A 20,439-nucleotide genomic window follows, 5' to 3' on the forward strand; every position below is an offset into this window, starting at 1 on the left:
ATGCCAAGTAATGCCATAAATTATATTATAATAATACATTAGCCTATATTATATTAATATATTAGCCTACATTATATTATATTAGCCTATATTTTATTATATTCATTCTGGAATAATTGAAAGGCACCTTGTCTGTAGCCAGATAGATAGACAGACGTATTGTTATGATTTTCTCATCCTCGGTCATTATCATTAGTATTAGGCATTTATTTGTATGGCATATATGCAAGTACCACAGTATTACCATCAGATAGATAGATAAAACTATATATATATATATATAAATCGTACACAGACGTATACAAAACGTGCGCGCGCTTGCTCCTCCTGGGTCGCGCGCATCATCACCAGTGTCGCTAGCACTGTGACTTTAAGAACGATTTTTTATAGAGAGAGAAATATATAAATAAATTATAATAGATTCTTCCGGTCTATTAAACAAACGGCAAATATTGTGTCACAAAGCCAGGGGATAAAGGATCTGCGTGCACGCTAAAAACAGCGTTATTTTCTCCTTTCAACATGGTGAAGATCAGCTTTCAGCCCATCACAGGACAAAAAGCCGAGAAAGAGGAGGGAGATGGAGATAAAACTCAAATATTCATACCGCATCCTCACGTAAGTTTCGCTTTTTGTGTGCATCATCCGAAATGTCATGGACAACAGCGGTTCAAAGTAACCAAAAGCCGGAAAGAAAAGATCAACCCCTATAAACCACAAGTCACGTCATTTGGTGGAGCAAAATGATTCATAATGTTCTATCTACACGCGTGTATATATTTGTAGATGTTTTGCATTTAAAAAAATATTGTTGCCCTTTGATTTCATAACAAGAGGACATGGATGCTGCAGCACCTGCACCAATAACATCACATCATGCAACATTCATCATATCCATCTCTGCCATAAAATGAGCACTTTATATCCTTGTGCACTCAATATGTGGGCATTATTGTGATGTTTTCATCAAATTGCTCTTCTTTAATAATTAAACCAAGTGATGGGGTAACATCTTGATACAATTTATATAAAATAGCTTAAAACATTTTGCCCTGCATTTTAAAAGATATTACCTGTAATATATGGGTTGTTATTGTCAGAGGTTAAGGCCTTATTCTTAAGAGCTTATAATGGCAGGGACTGAAATTTGACATAGTGCAGTGCAGGTTTATGTGTCTATGCAACACACACACACACACACACACACACACACACACACACAAATCCAACAGAGACAAAATGGCAGATGGCTACGGTGAGGGAGAAATGACTTTGGAGAGCTTAAGCTGTTTAATATCGCTCCTTTACTAAAAGGGGTGCATGTATGTATCCGCTGTCTTTATAGGCCAAATTACCCCCCCACGATGAAAACAATTTAAAGATGATGTCATTTCTGAGCCACTAAATATAGTCTGTCTCTAATGATTCCCTTAGTCAGAAAACACATACTTGCCTACTATTCAGAAAACAAAATGTAAAATATGAATATGCAGTATTCATGAAACAGTAATCGAACTCCCAGCTAACAGGGAACGTTCTCAGAACTTTTGAACATTAATTTAATATCTTTAATAGCATCTTAGTGGACACTTTGCTATGCCATAAAACCATTGGAGCTGAGGAGCCAGAACTGAAAAATAAAACATGAGGAGAAAAAATAATGTTTGTAAGTGTTGGTGTGTTTCATATATTTTAAATCGAATTATCTTAATATAAAAACAATAGGCCTATTAGTCAAAAGACAGTCTCCATCATGTTAATAAACCAAGCGTGCGTGTGTAAGTTAAGAATGAGGCCAGCTCAGGTCATGTACCGTGCAGTTTGGCAGATGGGTTGCAAGACTGGGGGCGTTATTAGTCATTGCCTATTGGCATCACACATCTAATAATTTCCTTCTGTAGTACGAGAGAGCACTGAATAATCCATTCTTGTCTGCACATGATACAAGTGAATGTAGTGCCGATTGTAGCACGTCTCCCAGCGTGTGGGTGATCGCATTGAAAGTTGCATGGTATTTTGAGGACATGATGAATTTATTCCTGCAGTGTGTGATTGGGTCTTGCCATTTTGATGAGTACCAAATGTCCTCAGATAGTATAGTAGGCTATAACCTGAAATGAGCTGTTTTGTGGGTAGTATTATAATATGCTTTATTTAAGGGAAATAAAAACAAAATGTTTTAAAAATGTGTGTGTTTGTAGGTGGAAGAGGAGCTGGTTTTGCCTGTCGGACGGAAACGCTCCTCTCTGAGTGGACTTTGCTGTCTGACAACTGCACTGATTGTCTTCACCTGCAGTTTGATATATGCTTCAATATACATCTACCGTTACTACATCATTCCCCAGGTAGCACACAATTATACGAGTGGCATAAAACTCGAAATAATTAGTAGATAATTAGATGATAATTCTGTTTTATGTTCTGGTGTTATTAGGTGTGTTTGACTTGAAGCAGTGCTGAGCAGACCAATGGGTCTATGACATCAAAGTACAGCGAGATCGATTAAAGAGCTCTCACGGTACTTTGATGTCATACACCAATCGGAGCACCGCTTCGAGTCGAACACACCTCCAATGTTTCAAAGACAGTCACGATTCATTCCTGAATGAATCAATGTCGTGAAAGAATCAGTTGAACGAATGGCTCCATGACTAACTCATAAAATACAGTTTGGTGCCACCTACTGGTGTAAAGATATCGACGGACTTACCAGCTTTCCTGGAACGCGTAAACTGGTACATGGAGTTATACATACAGGAAAAAGTGCCGTCAGGCTTTTTAAGTCATAATTTTGACATTTCATTTCATAAACATGACTAAGTATGTCATAGTTTTGACTTTTTACGTCATAATTATGATTTACAAAATCATTTATATATAAGAGTTATACACAAGGTGCACACCCGCTAAAAGTGGTGCGTAGTAAAGATCGATTTGTGGATTTAAGGGTTGTGGATTTAAAATAATTAAATACTCGTTAAAACAAAATGAAATATGTACAAAATACAGCAGGGCTTGACAATAAGGACTGCCCAGCTCCAGCGTGAAATACGGATCTTTCCTGATCAGGACAGTGCTCCATCTTCACCAAAGTTTATCAGCCTTGCAAATTTAAATATTAAAGCCCAAGAGGACAAGAAAGAGAACTCAGTTCTACTCACTGAAGTTGTGTGCTAAGTCTAATTCACATAAAATTACATCAAAACGCCCATCTTGCCGAGTGTCCTTGTAAACATTGTCAGTTATGTCTTAAATGAACGTAAACAGTTTAGAAATAAAACTCTCGTGTACCAGTATATTAGATCCGTGCAGCTCTTAAAGTGACAGCAGCCTGATATTCCTGATGCTGTCTGTGTTTTAATGTTAACCAAACAACAAAAGACAAACAATTGCTCACTACTCTTGACTAAATAACTTTTGTAACTCAAATAAGGATTCATGTATATTTCATTTATACAATGAAGAATATATTTTACATTTGATTATTTTTTGTACCTTAAAACTATTTAGACCTACCTGAAAAAGCACTGTTTATTTCATAATGCATCTTTGTTCTGTGGTATTTATGTTGGCCTGTTGAATGTTAAATGGATCTGATCCATGTTCAATAGAAATTATTTGATGATGCAGCAATAAAGTATACCTTAATGCATGCGTTTTTGGACTTTGCTCATTTAAAACATGATCAAAACACTAATCTATTTTAATGAAAAGAGTTCAAATAAGAGAGAAAGTGACAAGTATCGGTAACAGCCAATAGTTGTTGGTTAAAATCGGTATCGATTATCAATATCGACCAAAAAAAATCCTATCAGTGCATCCCTAATAGAAATACTATTGTTATCTTATGTTCTTGTGTTAGAAGATATCAGTCAGTGATAAGATGGTAAGAATAAAACAGTATTAGAATATAACTTTAAATCATGTATTTTAAATGATGGCGATTCAGGTTCCGGATCAGAGTCGGTTCCACTGCCGTGTTGTGTACGAGGACTCGGTGGCTGCTCCACTGCGAGGCTCTCAAGAGCTGGAGGAGAACGTGGGGATCTACCTGAAGGAAAACTATGAGCAAATCAGCGTGCCTGTGCCCGACTTCAGCAACACAGACCCTGCTGATATCATTCATGATTTCCACAGGGTAACACAGCTCACACATTTTCACTGTTACACATGACTTAGTTTCCATTATGCATTTACAGAGCATGTTTCCACATTATTGTTTACTATTGTCTTTTTAGAGCTGCTTTACAGCAGAATTGAACTCTCTTTGCATCATTGAATCATTTTTTTCCTGTTTATTGAAGCAATCTGTATTGTATAAAGTGCTATATAAATAAAGATGACTTGACTTGAGTTTTATCTGAATTATGTGTTTGGGTTTTTTAGGGTCTGACGGCCTACCATGACATTGCCTTAGACAAGTGTTATGTCATCGAGCTCAACACCAGTGTGGTAATGCCCCCACGTAACCTCTGGGAACTGCTCATCAACGTCAAGGTACTTGTATTGTTTGTGTGTAATGGCAGTTTTGAAATGCGAATTATATCTACTTGATGTTACCTTTCTGTCTTTTTGTAGAAGGGGACTTACCTCCCCCAGACATACATTGTCCAGGAAGAGATGGTCGTGGCTGGACGTGTTAATAATATGCATCAGCTCGGCCGCTTTATTTACCGTCTGTGTAACGGTAAAGATACGTACAGGCTCCGTCGCCGCAACTCACGCCGTCGTAAGTTGACAAATGTTTGTCTTTTCTTTATAGTAGTGGTCGACTGTCAATGTTGACATCTAGAGAGAATCATATCCATTCAACTGAAATAATATACATTTTGATTTTACATCATATTTAAAGGTATAGTTCACCCAAAAATGAAATATCAACTATCGTTAAAACTGAGGTATAAATCTTTCATCTAGATAATCAATTTGCCAATCCTGAGCTACGAGTCCAATTTGGCAATGCCAACTTACGGCCTAACTAATTCTTCATCTTCTTGGTGGGAGGAAACTGTGCTCCGGTGTGGCTTCACAGCTGCCATGCAAATCTGATTGACGTCCAGCTTAATAGCTAATTGCAGCTAATTAGCGGGACAATTAAGTAACACCCACGGTATGGCTTCCTGTATTAAGCAATCTATTTCTCCCTGGTTCCTGAAGATCCAAGGCTTTTTTGTAATAATATAATATGATAATATCCATGACAACCACAAACTTTGGGGAAACTGGGACGATTTCATGGAAGCAGGCCATCTGCGTTAGAACAGATCAAGCTATTATGATCCATGAATATTTTATTTTGTGTTACTTCTGTATACCATATTTTGAATTTTATGTTGTTATATAGCTTATATGCTTAAATAGCTTATGTGTTTATACAGTTCTTGTACACAGGGAATGTCTCACAACTTTGGCTAACTGTCAAGGTTCTCTTAAAATTACAAGCACACAGTCTCCCAGTATCGTTAATAGGACGTTCGGTCACCTTATTTGACACCTTCAATAACAGACAGTTATCTGGTCTTCAATGATGTTCTCAAAACATTAGCACAGAATCGTTATTTATACATCGTTCATGAAACTTTTTTTAAAGAAATGGTCGTCTAACGTTTTCAGAATACAATGGAAGTCAAGGCAGTCCATCAACTGATTTGTTACCGAAACTCTTCAAAAATATATTATTTTGTGTTCAGCAGAAGAAAGGAATCAATACAGGTTTGGAACAACTTGAGGATGAGTAAATGATGCCAGAATTTTTGGGTGAACTCTTCCTTTAATAGGAACATTAGCAAAATGTTCTTAGAACATATTTTTGTTAGCTGGGATACTAATCCATATGCTAAATAAATAATAGTGTAAGTATGTAAAATATTTCTCAAAGCCCCCCTGTAGTCAATCATTTTATCCCTTAAAACTCATCTTTGACTACCAAAATGACTAATTTAAAAAAAAATTCCTTGAAAAAAAAAATGATTCATGCCTTAAAATGGCTTGAATGTAACTCTACACCCTTGCCTCATTTAGTATACGCGGTTCTATGAATATGCAAATTAGCCCCGCCTCCACTCACTCACACCAGCTCAGAGATCCACTCGTTGACGATCACACGTTGACTTGATTGGTTATCGATTTTGGTTATCGATTTCAAACCATGTCTTTGGTTCACTGCAGTTTTAAGGAGAAAAACTCAGCAATGGTGTTTACTTATGAATTTGCACATAGTTTGTCTTCAAACATAATAAAAACACCACATAGACATATAAACAACATTAAAAGCTTGATTTTCACCACAGGGGGACTTTAGTGCAAATAACTCGTAACTATTTTTTGTTTTGTTAACATCATTTTCGTATTCTTCCCATTAGGTATCACCAAGCGTGATGCGCAGAACTGTCACCGAATCCGCCACTTCGAGAACACGTTCGTGGTGGAGACAGTGATTTGTGAGACGCCATAGGCTGTTTGCTTCATTGCCCCGCCCATTTCTGATGAGATCACATCCGTTGTTCTCGGTAGCCACACCCCTTTGAAAATCACCCTCTTTACCTCTGATCCCTCATGTCTTTAAATCCCATTTCGCTCTCTCTTTTTGTACTTCTCTCTCTAGTAATGTGTATCATTACAAATGTTCCCTTGAAGTTATCTGAACAGTTTGTTTCTGCATATTTGCAATAATGAGCATTTTCAACTTGATGCATTTAAAAATGTAACAGTAGCATCTGAAGTCTTAAAATGAGAAGATTACATGGGCATTAAGCTGCACAATGCCTGCTTGTTTGTACCTGCGTGTGACTGGCTGTTTGTGCTCCATCAAACTGCTCTTTGCTCTGATATATTTGCGTGTTTTTAGATCTATACTTCTCAGTCATGAATAGGGGTGCATCGAAATTTTGGCCAAAATGCCATACAATGAGAAAACTGGCCAGAAATGTTCACAGAAAGCATTACTCTAACATCCGATCTTTAATGTAGCTTAATGTTAAAAAAGCTTAAAGCAAAAAAAAAGATGTTCTTAGTATTTTTTTCTTGTTTTCCATCAAAAATATCAACAACAACAACAAAAATCGTATATCAAAATCAATGCATTTACTTGAAAAAAAAATTCTTCGAAATGAAGCGAGTTAATGCATAAAATAAGAACGAATATGTGATTGGGGTAAGAAAAATAATATTGTTTTCCTTTTGAGTTAAGTTTATTTTTCTGACCCCATTGACAGATATTTTTTTCTTATTCTAAACAAACTTGCTTCATTTTTGGTAAAATTTTTCAGAAAGCAAGACTTAATATCTTAGGTCATTTGGCTTCTTATGTAAATGTATCTTGATTTAAGAATGTTTAGATATTTGTACTGGAAAACTAGACGCTAGAAATCCATTTTTGTTCAGTGTAAGTGAGGTTAGATCATATGTAAATGGGAAGATATCTCATTTACAGCTTTCTGTATGATTGATGAGCACAAAAAACTCACTGAAGTCGAAGCATATTGTGGTAAAAATGGCAAATTCACTCTTTATGTTTTCTAGTTGTACTTTAAAACTTATCGATCACAGTCTTGGTTAAAGGCACATTATTAGAGGCTATTTTGCTCAACTTCTTGTGTAATAAACGTCAAGACAAATCGTCGTACACATATGTAAAGGTAAATTAACTTCTCTAGCAAAACTGTGTCTTGCCCTGTGTTGTGTATTCTTTTCTTTCGGTGCATCACTACTCATGGATATCCTAACTGATCCTAGTGCCAGTTATAGCGCCTGATGAAAAATCACAACCATCATTACATTTATAACATGTGTTCGTTTACTACGTATCTCAAAATCCAGTACTCGCCGTATATGCCACTTTAGTGCTTCTACAACACGCTTCCTGTCCCACTTCTTCATTTCCTTTCTCTCTCTGCATGCTTTTGAAGAGAAACACGTGCATTGTTTGAGTATTTTCTTATCATATGAGTGAAGCCTTAGGCCAGATTCATGCCCTGGACTAATGTATACAATCTCAAAAGCTCTTCGTGTTTATGTGTGTGTTGAACTTCAAAAAAACTGAATCAAACATGTAAATAAACCAATAAGACCTACCTAAGTCATTGAGCATCTTTCTGTTACAAAACACCGACAGCATGGGCGAGCACATTTCACAATTACAGAAATTGTTTATGTTGCATAACTGCTTGTTTCACAACATCTTCAGGCACTATAAAGATATCCTGGTGACCAAACAGCTTGCAGAACACATACTGTAGACCATTTTGATGTGAAATCAGCAGGGAAACTCTGAAAAATTGTAAGAAAGAGGAAATGAAATTCATGTGTGAGCTTTCTGCCATTGTGAATCATTGTTCTTGTGCACGCCTTCGAAGTGATCTTGCATCATCGTGCACCCTTGCAAAAGATAATTTTGAAAGATAAACTTCCTCTCAAAATTGTATAAGTGATCTATGAGAATCTTTCCCCTCTCGGTTCAGTCAGAGGTTACAGAACTGTAAGTTTGATGTGAGTCATATATGTAGTGGATAATTTCTAGTTTGACAACACATGAATAGTTCAATCAAAAGCAAACATTCTTTCTTCATTTACTCACCATGTTGTTTCAAACACATCTGACTTTCTGTGGAACAAGAATGCAATGATAGCTAATATTAACCATATCTGAAAAGTTCCAAAATGACAAAAGGCACCTTAAAAATAGTTAATATGATAGATTTGTGGGAAGAACAAATTGAAATCGTTTAGGTTATTATGTTCAATGTTAACTTGAGAAACACTGCGACTGGAAAATTGAGTCAGTGAGTTGATTCCAGAACTGAATCCGTTCATTTTGTAAACAAATCTTTGATTTGGGAATTGGATCAACTTTTATTAAAAATAACTGGCTCATAAGAATAATGTATTAATGAATAGTAATGTATTAACAAAATGTTACTGGTTTTGGAGCTTAAAGGCCCATTCACACCAAGGAAGATAACTAACTGTTACATATTATATAATATAACATATTATATACTGTATGTAAGGGATAATGTACATCCAACCGGTTTATTATTATCTCAGAATAAACCCCGACAGGGTGATCAGGACCCCAACGCTAAGCCGAGCGGCTACTTGCCACATAAGTAAATAATTAGACATGAAATATTGATCTAGACATGAAATAATTAGACATGAAATATTGATCTAGACATGAAATAATTAGACATGAAATATTGATCTAGACATGAAATAATTAGACATGAAATATTGATATTTTATTAGCTCTAAATTCAATGCTTCCGCAGAGAGAGCAGTTGCTAGAAAGCATCAAGTTTAAACTAGACAGACTTTTAAGAGATACGGTACAGTCATACCACTTATTACACGATTTTTCACCACATAAATAATTATGGTGATAAGAGATATTGATTTGAGATGAAACTGTTTTTAAAGTCGTACCTGTTTATTATCTTATAATCCATAACAGTGTACAAAACAATCGGTGCAAAATGGCAGCAGCTGCGTTTGTATGAAACAAGAGAGAGAGCGAGTCCACGATACTGGATGGCATAATTAAATAACTGTACACAAAATATTGATTTGACTTAGTTTTAATATTTTATTAGCTCACCAAACCACAAAACTTCCTCAAGGAAAAACTGTTCCTAGCAAGCGTATAGCGCTGGCCAAAACAAAAAAGTGATCATATAGTTTGATCTGAGTTTGTGTATTGTTTTCAATCTTTTATAATAAAAATGTGTAGACACATGAATGACAGTATACTTATTGAACACTGTTTTAAAATGATCTACATTAAAAAATAAGAAAAAGTCACATGAGCCATTCTGGCACCAATATTTCATTCCATTTCATATATGAAAACATGAGCTCATCTGATGACAATATGAACAAAGCATTACATTACTGAGTTTAAAAGAAATGACAATCTATTGTGATATAATAAAATATCACATAAAATGTCCTTACATCAAATTATTTAATTTAAAGGTGCTCTAAGCGATCACACGTTTTTTTAGGCTGAATTTTTTTTTGTCACATACAGCAAACATCTCCTCACTATCCGCTAGCTGCCTATCCCCTGAACACACTGTAAATAAAACACGGACTCTGTAGACACCACAGGCTCCACAAATGGCAACAAAAAACAATCTGGCCCAGCCTGGACCACGAAACATAACAAACAGTGTTCCAGCCAATAACCGACAAGAATGATTTTGGGGTGGGGGTTGGGGGGTTAGTGCGCGTGCACATGAAGGGGGGTGTGTGGGGAGTTGAGGAGAGAGAAGCATGAAGAGGGAAGTTAGCTAGAGGAGAGATGTCCTAGACAACGACTAACGTTAGAATTATATTCTCTTGAATTTTGATATGGCCGACACACGACCAAAGAGACGACGTTCCGATGAACAAATAGCAAAGAAGAGGGAAAAAGAAGAAGGAACGCACAAAGTCCCGAATTTATATCGGAAAAGCACAGAAGGGGGGGGGGGGGGGGGGGGGCAAGATGAGGAGGAGGGAGGGTCGAGCTAGCCTCCGTTTTGTTTGACAATACTTCGAATGTTAACAAGAAGTGACGACACCCAACATCGCTTAGAGCACCTAATGTGATTCATTTGACTAAAATAGTAATCCCAGCCAATTTGGCCAAATGGGCGTTTGAAAAGCCTTTACAGATGCCTTTATAATAATAAAATAATATGATAGCAAATACCATTAACTGAATGATACTGAAGTAATAAACTGCATAACTAATTATTATGAACAACTAATTAATAAAAATCTTCCATATTACCAACTGAGAGTATAGGCTCCAGAACAGAGAGCATATGAAATGGGTTACTAAATACTGATGACCTGACAACATTACAAAAACAATCTGTGTCATAAAGAATATTTCAGATGGATTTGTATATGAGATAGTAGTCCTCATTTCCTCCATCATCATCCAGCTCTTTGACTCAAAATAAGCTTAATAATACATCTTTAGCAGTTAAAAAATGTTTTCTTCTCATGGTTGACCTAACAGGCTTACTGTACATGTCGTGTCAGCCGTTTTGACTCATGTGCTATTCACAGGCTTTTCCCACAATACATTTCTCAGTACCAAAAGCAGTTGCAGTTACGCCCTTTTGGCACTAACTGGCTTAGTATGTTCAGTGTTAAGTCTTTTGGCTTCTTTGAAAAACTCTAAATTGTTTAAGAATTCACTTGTGCCCTTTTGGCAGTAGAAAGAGCTCATCAAGAGCTTTCATCTGAGATATATATCTCCATTTTACCCACAATGTCACTTACGCCCCTCTGATTCTCACTCCTCCATATACTGTATACATATTATAATATAATATTGCTATATTTATATTATTTTTATAATTGCAATTAAAATTGCATCCTCTCTTGAGTAGGTATTTATTTTTCATTTATATGACCGCTCAAAAAGTATGAATGTGTATGAATGTAATCTGGACATACTACATCCGCCATGTTGTCACTATCATGTGACCTACCAGTGTCAGTTACTGTCGCTTTCCTGCCATTCACAAACCCTCTCCTGTGGCCTCATGGGATAGTAAAGTGTTCATCATATGCAGCACACTTCAGAATCTCACCGGAAGTAGTAGGTCATCCAGGTATTTTTTGTCTACTCTTTTATGAGTACTGTGAATTCAGACATACTACTTTTGTCACATGCTGTTTTTCGCCTACTGTATAAGGAAGTATGCGATTTCGGAAGTAGCCTACCACATTATATTATACACATTCACTCAAACGGGTTTGTTCATTCAATAGTAGCCTATTCGTGCGCTAAAAGTGAAAGTGATGTAGTTAAGTGTGACGAAATAAAAATGCGGGGGTTCTACACATAATCAGAATGCAAATAGAGAGCCTAAGTCCCTCCCCTCCGCTTCCGGCTCATGGGACCTTATTTCGGAAAAAATATGTCAATGGCGAGAGACAACTTATCTTTTTATTCTGTCTGAACTGTGCCCTGAATTACACATATGATGTTTGTCAATTTAAAAGATAATTATGAAAGTCAAGAAAGTCGCAGTTTGTCATAAAACAGAAGAGTAACATTTAGTTTTATGTGAAAATCGCTCAATGAACTACATCTCTCATCTCGCACTATGTACGTCACCATCCGTTGCTCGTATGTATGCAGTCTGGTACAAAACACTCAGGCATGACGGCGTAACGTTACGATTATAACGTAAGACTATAGAAAAAATTACAGACGTTAGCTTCAGTAAAGTTAGCTTCATTCATTGAGAGAAAAAGTATGACGTCACATGTGCGCCTTTTGGGTTTGTAGTCTTTGTAATTACATATTTTCACAGTCTTATACCTCAACAGTTTTACATCAAACTGCGACTTTCTTGACTTTAAAATGTATCTTTAAAATGGGCAAACATCATTATGTGTAATTCAGGGCACAATTCAAACGAGATCAAAATATTTGTTGTCTCTCGCCATTGACTACCATACAATATTTTTCCGAAATAAGGTCCCATGGTGGTCCACCGGAAGGGGAGGGACTTAGGCTCTCTATGGGTAACAGCTATGACGCATTTGAAACGCGTGATAATACCAGGTGTAACGGTAATGCGAAATGGCGGATCACTTGTGATCTGTTCACCGGAAAATGTATCTTAATACTGGGAGGAAACAGGGTTTCTCTCTCGCTTGCTCAATTTACGGGAAAAAATTTGTGAGCGACATCAATATGCGGGAGACTCCCAGTGTTGTGCCGAATTTAACTCCTTGCCAAATTATTATCCATCTCTTTCAGGCCGCTAGCTGGTTGCCTAATCCCACCCTCACACCTAATCAAAGGTGCATCCGAAATCGCATACTTCCCTATATAGTAGGCGAAAAACAGAATATGACAAAAAGTACCCGGATGACCTACTACTTCCGGCGAGATTCTGAGTGTCCTCACGAATGATTCAATGGGCACTTTACTATCCCATGAGGCCACAGGAGAGGATTTGTGAATGGCAGTGAAGCGACAATAACTGACACTGGTAAAGTCACATGATAATAACAACATGGCGAATGTATCTGGATTACTTACTACATCAATTTAAAGTTTAATTGCACTCGCTCTAGTTGTTTCCTCAATCTGACAACCCACATGCGTCACGCGTGTCCAGTCTGAGGTGAAGGGGGCAGGAAAACAACTCTCCTCAATATTTGAATTTGGACTGCAGTACACATTTCAACCACTAGCTGTCAATATTACATACTGCACCTATATAGCGGCAGAGGACAAAACTTCGGCACACGTTTAATAAACAGACCAATATTGTCCGCTGGTGTGGACGTTTATAGTTATCTGTTATCGTTCTTGGTGTGAACTGTTATAGTAAGAAAGTCGCTTTGAACAGATTCTTCGGCCTAACAGGTTAATTGAACAACATGAAGGTGAGTAAATAATAGAATCCTCATGTAAAAAAAACACGTAATGTGAGTAAACTAGTATTACTGACAAAAACCCAGAGAGCAATATAACAACTCATATTTAAGGTATTTGAACAGTGTTTCTGACATTTTACCTTTTGTATCACGTAATGATTTTTTAAGTTATTGTATCTATTGTGTATTGTGAAGTGCTGACTAGGCACTTCAGCTATGGGGAACTCCCATTCAAAAAGACAGACACTAATAATTTCAAATCCCCTTTTCACTTCTAAATCCCTATTAGCAGTGTATAGTAGAGGAATGTTTCTAAAGCAGGTAAATGAAGAATGTGTGTTATCTGTCAAAACAGGAAGTATTTTGAAATATTATCACTCAATGTTCCAGTGAGCATTGTGGTTAAGGCAACGTGTGACATGATAACACTGAAATATATTACCACAGTAATATTGCTGCTGAAAGAATCTAGCTTTTGAGGTTATTAATAGTCTGTTGAAGTAGCCTACTCTGTTAAAGCTTTTACACTTTTAAATGTCCTTTTAATGTTTGATGGTTGAAGGGTGAGTAGAATAATGTCATCTTATTGTACCCAATTTTTGAAAATTCGTATTATTACTCTCATAGAGCGAATATTTTACCAGTTTACAGTTTAATGGAAGTTACTCCTATAACTTATCCCACCTTTTTCCTACGTCCCTTGATGCTTTGCGTGCACGGGACGTAGGAAAAAGGTGGATAGCTGATGAAATATTCCACCAAGTCCAAAGGACCACTTCCAAACACAGCATAGTTACCAATCCTTCTGCTTTAGCATTTAACATCAGCAGTGTTAGTTTACACACTCTAAACACAGTTTATAGAACAAATTCTTAACAGTTAAGTCATGCTTGAGACTTTCGCCAAATGGGTTTATTAGGATTATATAAGATTGTTAGATCAAACAAAAACACTATTTTGCATTAGTCAATCGAAAACGGGTGAAAATAGTTTACAATTTTCACTACTGCTCTTTATATTTCATATCGAATAATACTGTATTAGTGTATAGTTGTTTGGCACAAGGGGAGAAAAAAACAGGAAACTCAACATGAAAATATGACACTTGCATTTTATGCATGTATGTTAACAAACACTGAAACATATACTGTACATATGTCAACTAGGGGTATTAATATAAACACCCTTTTAATATAAAAAGACAACAATTATTTCACATGATCAAAGACACATTGATTGAGAAATCTCAGAAACATCAGATTCATGCTGATTTCATGTTTCATTTTTTAAAATATATTATTGTGGTTTATAGAGGTCACTTTTAAGACTTTTTACCTGTCACCTGTACACACACACGTAATTTTTTTTTATATAGTATTGTGGTTTATAGAGGTCACTTTTAAGACTTTTTAGATGAAGAAACAAAAGTCCTAAAACATCATCTAAGAAGAATCTAAGAAGTTCTTTAAAATCACAAAAATAAGCAGGTGTTTGTCATATTTAAGATCAGACATTAATGATGCAGGTTTTATGACAGGCACATTTATCATATTTAAGCAGAGTTTGAAGTTTGAGTCTGATCATCTGCATCCTGACCTCAGACTTCTTGGCATATTCATTTTAGACAAAACCCACAGACAAAATGTACATTTGTGTGTTTGTGACTGATGTGCTATGCCAACAGATGCACACAGAAGATCCTCTTCAGTTTTCTAGGCCAACATATTTTACTTTTAAAAACGGTGAGGTTGCATTGACACAGTTGTCACATCTTGTTAACACAGGAAGTGGAAAAAGGCATAGCTTCAATGTGGTTCACTTAGTCATCACTGTGAAAATAAATATTAATATATACAATTAATAACATGTTTTATAGGCTACATTATCAACAAAAATATTACTTTTCTCTGTTGGAGATATTCTGAAAACCACATATGCTGACACTGCTAAATCTTTACATCTAAGCCAGTTAAAAGATAATGCAATTAAACATTATTATATAATAACAATACGATATTTTAGTCAAACAGATCCAATAGCGTGTGGCAAGGCAAGGCAAGGCAGGCAAGGCAAGTTTATTTATATAGCACATTTCATACACAATGGCAATTCAAAGTGCTTTACATAGAAGAAATTAAAATAATGAAAAGAAATAAGAATAATTTCCTGTATTTAGACCACTTATTTAGGTGTATTTAGACCACTTATTTGGACATTTGAATAAGACATTTAAACAAAATATCCAACCATCTTTTTTTTTTTTATGCCGTTTAACCCTCTCATGGTATAAAATGAGTTCTGAAGTTCACACAGGTGTTCTGAAAGATTAAACACCGTAGATCTATTAATCACGTTTGACACCCATAAAGTGTCCAGATACGTTCTGAATTACTTTATAATTACTTTCTTTCTTACCAAATTTCTGAGGGCACAGATTTTTTTTTTCTGAGGCCAGACTTTTGCGAAGAAAACAAACTTACGCGGGAGAAAAAACATATTCAGTGCTTTTTCGAGGGAACGCTAAAGCATTGATTATTTTTTATTTGTCATCATGACATGTCCCCTTAGGGTCTCCGTAGTATCTACTGTATATCCTAACTATTTCCAGCTACTCAAAAGTTTCGAGTCAAAGCCTTTCCGTCGTCCTGCTGAGAGAATACGTTCCCATATCCGTTTGTCTTTTCCCCTTGTCCTGCCGGAAGGAGTCCAGGGAGAAATAGTAGATGAGCGGGTCCAGGCAGCAGTTGACACTCGCCAGGCAGATGAGCGCTCGTAAAACATCCCTGCGGTCATCATACATGTCTTTCAACAAGATTCGTATAGTAAACGGCAGGAAAAATATCATAAACACCAACATGTTGACTACAAAAATCAGTATCACGTTCATTCTGTTGTTGACTTTGGCGGCGCCGGTGCTGGGACGCTTCCTCAGCGTGACTATGACCACGACCGTGGAGACGATGTTGACCACCAGCAGAATTAATAGAAATGTCGCCTGTGCGTACGCCAGTATTATTAGCGAGGAGGAACTGGGGGGAGTTTGATTCTCGAAGCACGGTGTGTAGTGTGTGTAGTTGGTGCACTTTTTCAGGCTGCTGTGAAGATCTATAATCTCCGGGATGCAAAGGATGGTGATTAGGATCCACACAACCGCGCAACACTTGCAGGCGCACGCGGTGGTTCGCAGAGACCGGGAGCGCAGAGGGAAGACCAGGGCGACCAGCCGGTCCACGCTTATTAAAGTGATGAAGATACTGCTCGTCCTGATGTTGACGCGAAACAGCATGATGGCAGCGGTGCACGTGCCCACTCCAAAAGGCCACTGGAGCGTTGCGTAAAAGTAGACGCGCAGCGGCAGGGAGAGCGCGAGGAGCAGGTCGGACGCGGCGAGGTTCACCATGAGCACGGCGCATGGTGAACGGAGCCCGTGACCGCGCAGGAGGATCCACAGGGACACCGCGTTGAGCGGAAGACCCACGGCCAGAACCAGTCCGTACACGACAGCCGACACCAGGAACCGGTCGGAAGGTCCGAGTGCCTCAATGCACGAGTTGGTGATGTTCCCAGACATGTTTCAGGCGTACGGAATCAGAAAGGCTGGGTCGGAGTTGGCCTTTTAGTTTTTAATTGACCTCTGGGTGGATTTTAATAGCGGTTTTGAGATAACCCAGAGAGAAATGAAACGACTATGAGGAAGGATGTAGATTAAGGTAAGGGGGTTTCTCCGCCTCTTTAGTGGTGCTTGTCCTAATTCTCACGGTAGGTTATTCTTTTAATGAGGTATTGAGGTAGGCTATTGGCTGCAAAAAGTTGAACATTTCCATTTGTTCGATGCTCAGGAAAAATATACAGGTCACTGACCTCATTTTGACCTTTTTGGTCATGTTGTTACAATATGGCTTAAGATGTCACATGGCCATTATCTATTGGCTTGAAGTAAAATTTAAACAGTGAAAGAATTATAACGCACGAAAAAACAAACAAACAAAAAAAACAGGAAAACGTGTAGAAAAAGATGACACAAAAAAAGAAGAAATTGCATCTGGTTGGCTACTCTTGTTTTTCTTATTTTTTAAAATGATTTTCATCACTGCAATACATGTAATTTGTAATTGTTTTATTAACCTGTATTAGGCCTAGGCTACTGTATAAAATATATTTTATTAGGCCTATCTCAAATCATATTTATATATGTTTTAAATATTTCGAATTACGTTTAAGGTAATACATTTTTGATATAGGCCTATAAATAGTCTACTTGAAAATGTTTTGTTTATTTTTGTAACAAAATATAACTAATTAAATTATTTATAACAAGGAGACACTTTCTGCTTCCCGTAGTGATGCTCGCACTGTGTTTGCATACTTTACCACAGCTGAAATGAAATAAATGCAATATTTGTAAAATACACAGACGTTTCAGGTACGTTTTCATTCAATACTTTACGTACTGCTTAATACATCGTCTAATTGTAGAAGAATAAAGTAACATAAGCCTATAGCCTACTATTTAAATAGCAATAAAGTGGACTCTAGTTTTTTTTATCACTTTTATTTCGATAAACATGACACAATATAACATCGCAACTACATGAAAAGTGCTTTTACTGTTATAAAAATGCAGATTTGTGAGCATAAGTGGAACTAAAGGTGTGAGAATAAACATGAAACTCATGTGATAGTTGTCATGCGGTGAATTCGGCCAATCGTGGAACAGTTGTGTCGTCATCAGAGCTCGTGCAGCCGCTCTTGAGAAACTGCACCGCAATAAAATAAATAAATAAATAAAAAACGGCACCGGCTGAGTCCTGTGTCTGCTCTCGAATCGCTCTTGCGGTACTTTGATGGCATACGTTACAGTCACGTTGCGTCGGCGCTGTATCAAGCCGGCAAACATTTTTAACCGGCATGCACTGCTTCAAGTCAGCTGCCGATCAGTCTGCACAGCGCTGCATTAAGTCGAACAAGCCTTAGGATATTAATCTAAATGTCACACTCAGCAGTGTGGACGACGTCGCAGTGTTCGTTAACAGTATCTCTGCAAAGGTATTTCCAACTTCTTTTTACTTCTAAGCAAAGAAAGAAAACTAACTTTGCTGTGGGTATATCAGGGCATTAAATCACGTTAAAGCCCATAGTATAGGCTACTTCGGCCGGCCGTGCTCTGTCCTTGTGACTTCATTTTCGTCATCAGGAGTGTCCGCGACATCCACGCACCTACAACAGCACATGTGCGAGTGACTTGAGTGCTTGAAAACTAGATCACCATATGTGTCTTTCCGCGTTCAACATATGTGTCTTTCCGCGTTCACTGCCAAAGGAGTATATGTTGAAAGGCACGCACGTTCATGGACATTCACGTTCACGATCATGTGCGCAAGAACATGATCGCGGAAAAGGAGGTATACCAGGTCCTCTAGTTAGGCTGCAGTTCATCGGAGGTCATTGGATACAAGGGGTCATCGGATACAAAATTCACTTTTACATGGTGTTTGCATATACATTAAATGTGTCTTTGCAGTGTGAGGACACAATCACCATACAAGAAAAAAATCCATTCACTCCTTTTTTTTAATCCTCAAAAAGCCTAAACAATCTCAATAAACAAGCCATTGATGATGTCATATTGCTCACGCTCCGCCCATGACCACTGACGGACTGTCCCGTATTAGCATATTTCACATATTAGCATATTTCCACCCTCAGCCATTTGTATACTGTCCACCAAGGCAGCACTTTACGTGTCTTGTGTCTACATGCCCCATGGAAGAGAGGGGTGGAGTGAGCAGTTGCTCATTATCATTTAAAGAGACATGCACCAAAACGGGTTGCTGTGAACAGAGCTGTTTTTGAGGAGGTAAAAAGGGTGTTGTTTTACACAACCATTGAGGAATTTTAACCAAAGTATGTTACAAACTACATGAAGACACCAAAGAATCATACCAACTTGTGGAAAATGGGCATCCGATGACCCCTTTAATGGCCACCGGTGTCGCTAATAACAAGCATTTCTGAATTCTACATATGTGATGCGATCTGGGAAAACCCACCACATGGTGAAATTTTACCTATTACAGGCTTTGATATCATATGGAAGCTGGTATCAAGCCCTTTCGAAATCTGTATTTATTTTTATCATAGCTTGTTGGTAGCAAAAGTTATGTTTATCTGAAGTCGGCCGATCGCTATGATTTTCTGGAACGGAATTTTGAGAAAAACAGGTTTAATAACTGTCACCGTCGGGACGCTTGGCACTCTTTTTTTTAAAACAGGATTGGCGCGAAATGCGCACTAATACGCATTCACTGTACATGTTATGTGGTTTATTTTATAGGTAAACTATCTTTGTAGTGTTAAGAGACGGACAGGTGTATGGGATATACGGCGATTGTTTTGTTTTTTTCACCTCTGCCGGGCGTTAGAGAAAATGGTCGCATAGAATGCATTAGAGAAAGAGAGTATTTTCAGCTTGACACTATCGCTGTTTTTCTGCACTAAACAAGGGAATTTTGCCAAGATATTTTCAAAGATAAGAGAAAAGATGTTATAAAATAATAATTTAATGAAAAAAAAAAATTGGACAAAAAACTGACATTCAAACTATTTTGGAATTTACTGAAAACGGCCCAGCGTGACATCCGACGTGTTTTCCCAGATCGCATCACATATAGCCCCTTTAAAGGAACAGACTGGAGGTAAACGGCTCCAGCTAGCATACTGCTCCCAATAAGACCTTGTTATTTGTAAACGCTGTGACTATACAAATCACAACATGTAAATAGGAAAATGTTGGTGTTATTTTGTCACTTATTGGGAGCGGTATGCTAGCTGGAGCCGTTTACCTCCAGTCTTTGTGCTAAGCTAGGCTAGCGGTGGGTGCGTCAGACAGAGTTACAGCACGCACGGAGATGAAAAGGGTATGTATGGACTTATCTAACTCTGGGGGATACAGTGAATAAGGTAAAGTCCCAAAAAGTTGGCGTGTTCCTTTAAGTAAACATAAAATTCACTCCAACCATTATCGTAAAGGGTTATGTTAGAATT

At 37.5% G+C, this 20,439-nt stretch overlaps 2 protein-coding genes across 2 annotated transcripts; one reads left to right on the forward strand and one right to left on the reverse strand.

Moving 5' to 3' along the window:
- The first annotated feature begins 317 nt into the window (after window positions 1-317).
- itm2ca (integral membrane protein 2Ca) lies at window positions 318-8,072 on the forward strand. The gene is made up of 6 exons (XM_082179031.1): window positions 318-618; window positions 2,202-2,345; window positions 3,950-4,138; window positions 4,387-4,497; window positions 4,579-4,729; window positions 6,363-8,072. Exons 1-6 carry the CDS (start codon window positions 523-525, stop codon window positions 6,452-6,454), a joined length of 783 nt encoding a protein of 260 aa, XP_082035157.1. The 5' UTR covers window positions 318-522; the 3' UTR covers window positions 6,455-8,072.
- Window positions 8,073-15,586: 7,514 nt separating this feature from the next.
- Window positions 15,587-18,677, reverse strand: lpar5b (lysophosphatidic acid receptor 5b). The gene has a single exon (XM_082180965.1). It carries the CDS (start codon window positions 16,964-16,966, stop codon window positions 16,022-16,024), a length of 945 nt encoding a protein of 314 aa, XP_082037091.1. The 5' UTR covers window positions 16,967-18,677; the 3' UTR covers window positions 15,587-16,021.
- Window positions 18,678-20,439: the final 1,762 nt, after the last annotated feature.

Source organism: Leuciscus leuciscus (assembly GCF_965113295.1).
Source record: "Leuciscus leuciscus genome assembly, chromosome: 9".
In the NCBI taxonomy this organism is placed as follows: Eukaryota; Metazoa; Chordata; class Actinopteri; order Cypriniformes; family Leuciscidae; genus Leuciscus; species Leuciscus leuciscus.

Excerpts from the sequence above, each read along its gene's own strand:
- itm2ca (XM_082179031.1), top strand. The coding sequence starts at position 523 with ATGGTGAAGATCAGCTTTCAGCCCATCACAGGACAAAAAGCCGAGAAA. Across the intron at positions 619-2,201 it reads TATTCATACCGCATCCTCAC|GTGGAAGAGGAGCTGGTTTT; the intron begins GTAAGTTTCGCT and ends GTGTGTTTGTAG. Across the intron at positions 4,730-6,362 it reads TCGCCGCAACTCACGCCGTC|GTATCACCAAGCGTGATGCG; the intron begins GTAAGTTGACAA and ends TCTTCCCATTAG.
- lpar5b (XM_082180965.1), bottom strand. The coding sequence starts at position 16,966 with ATGTCTGGGAACATCACCAACTCGTGCATTGAGGCACTCGGACCTTCC.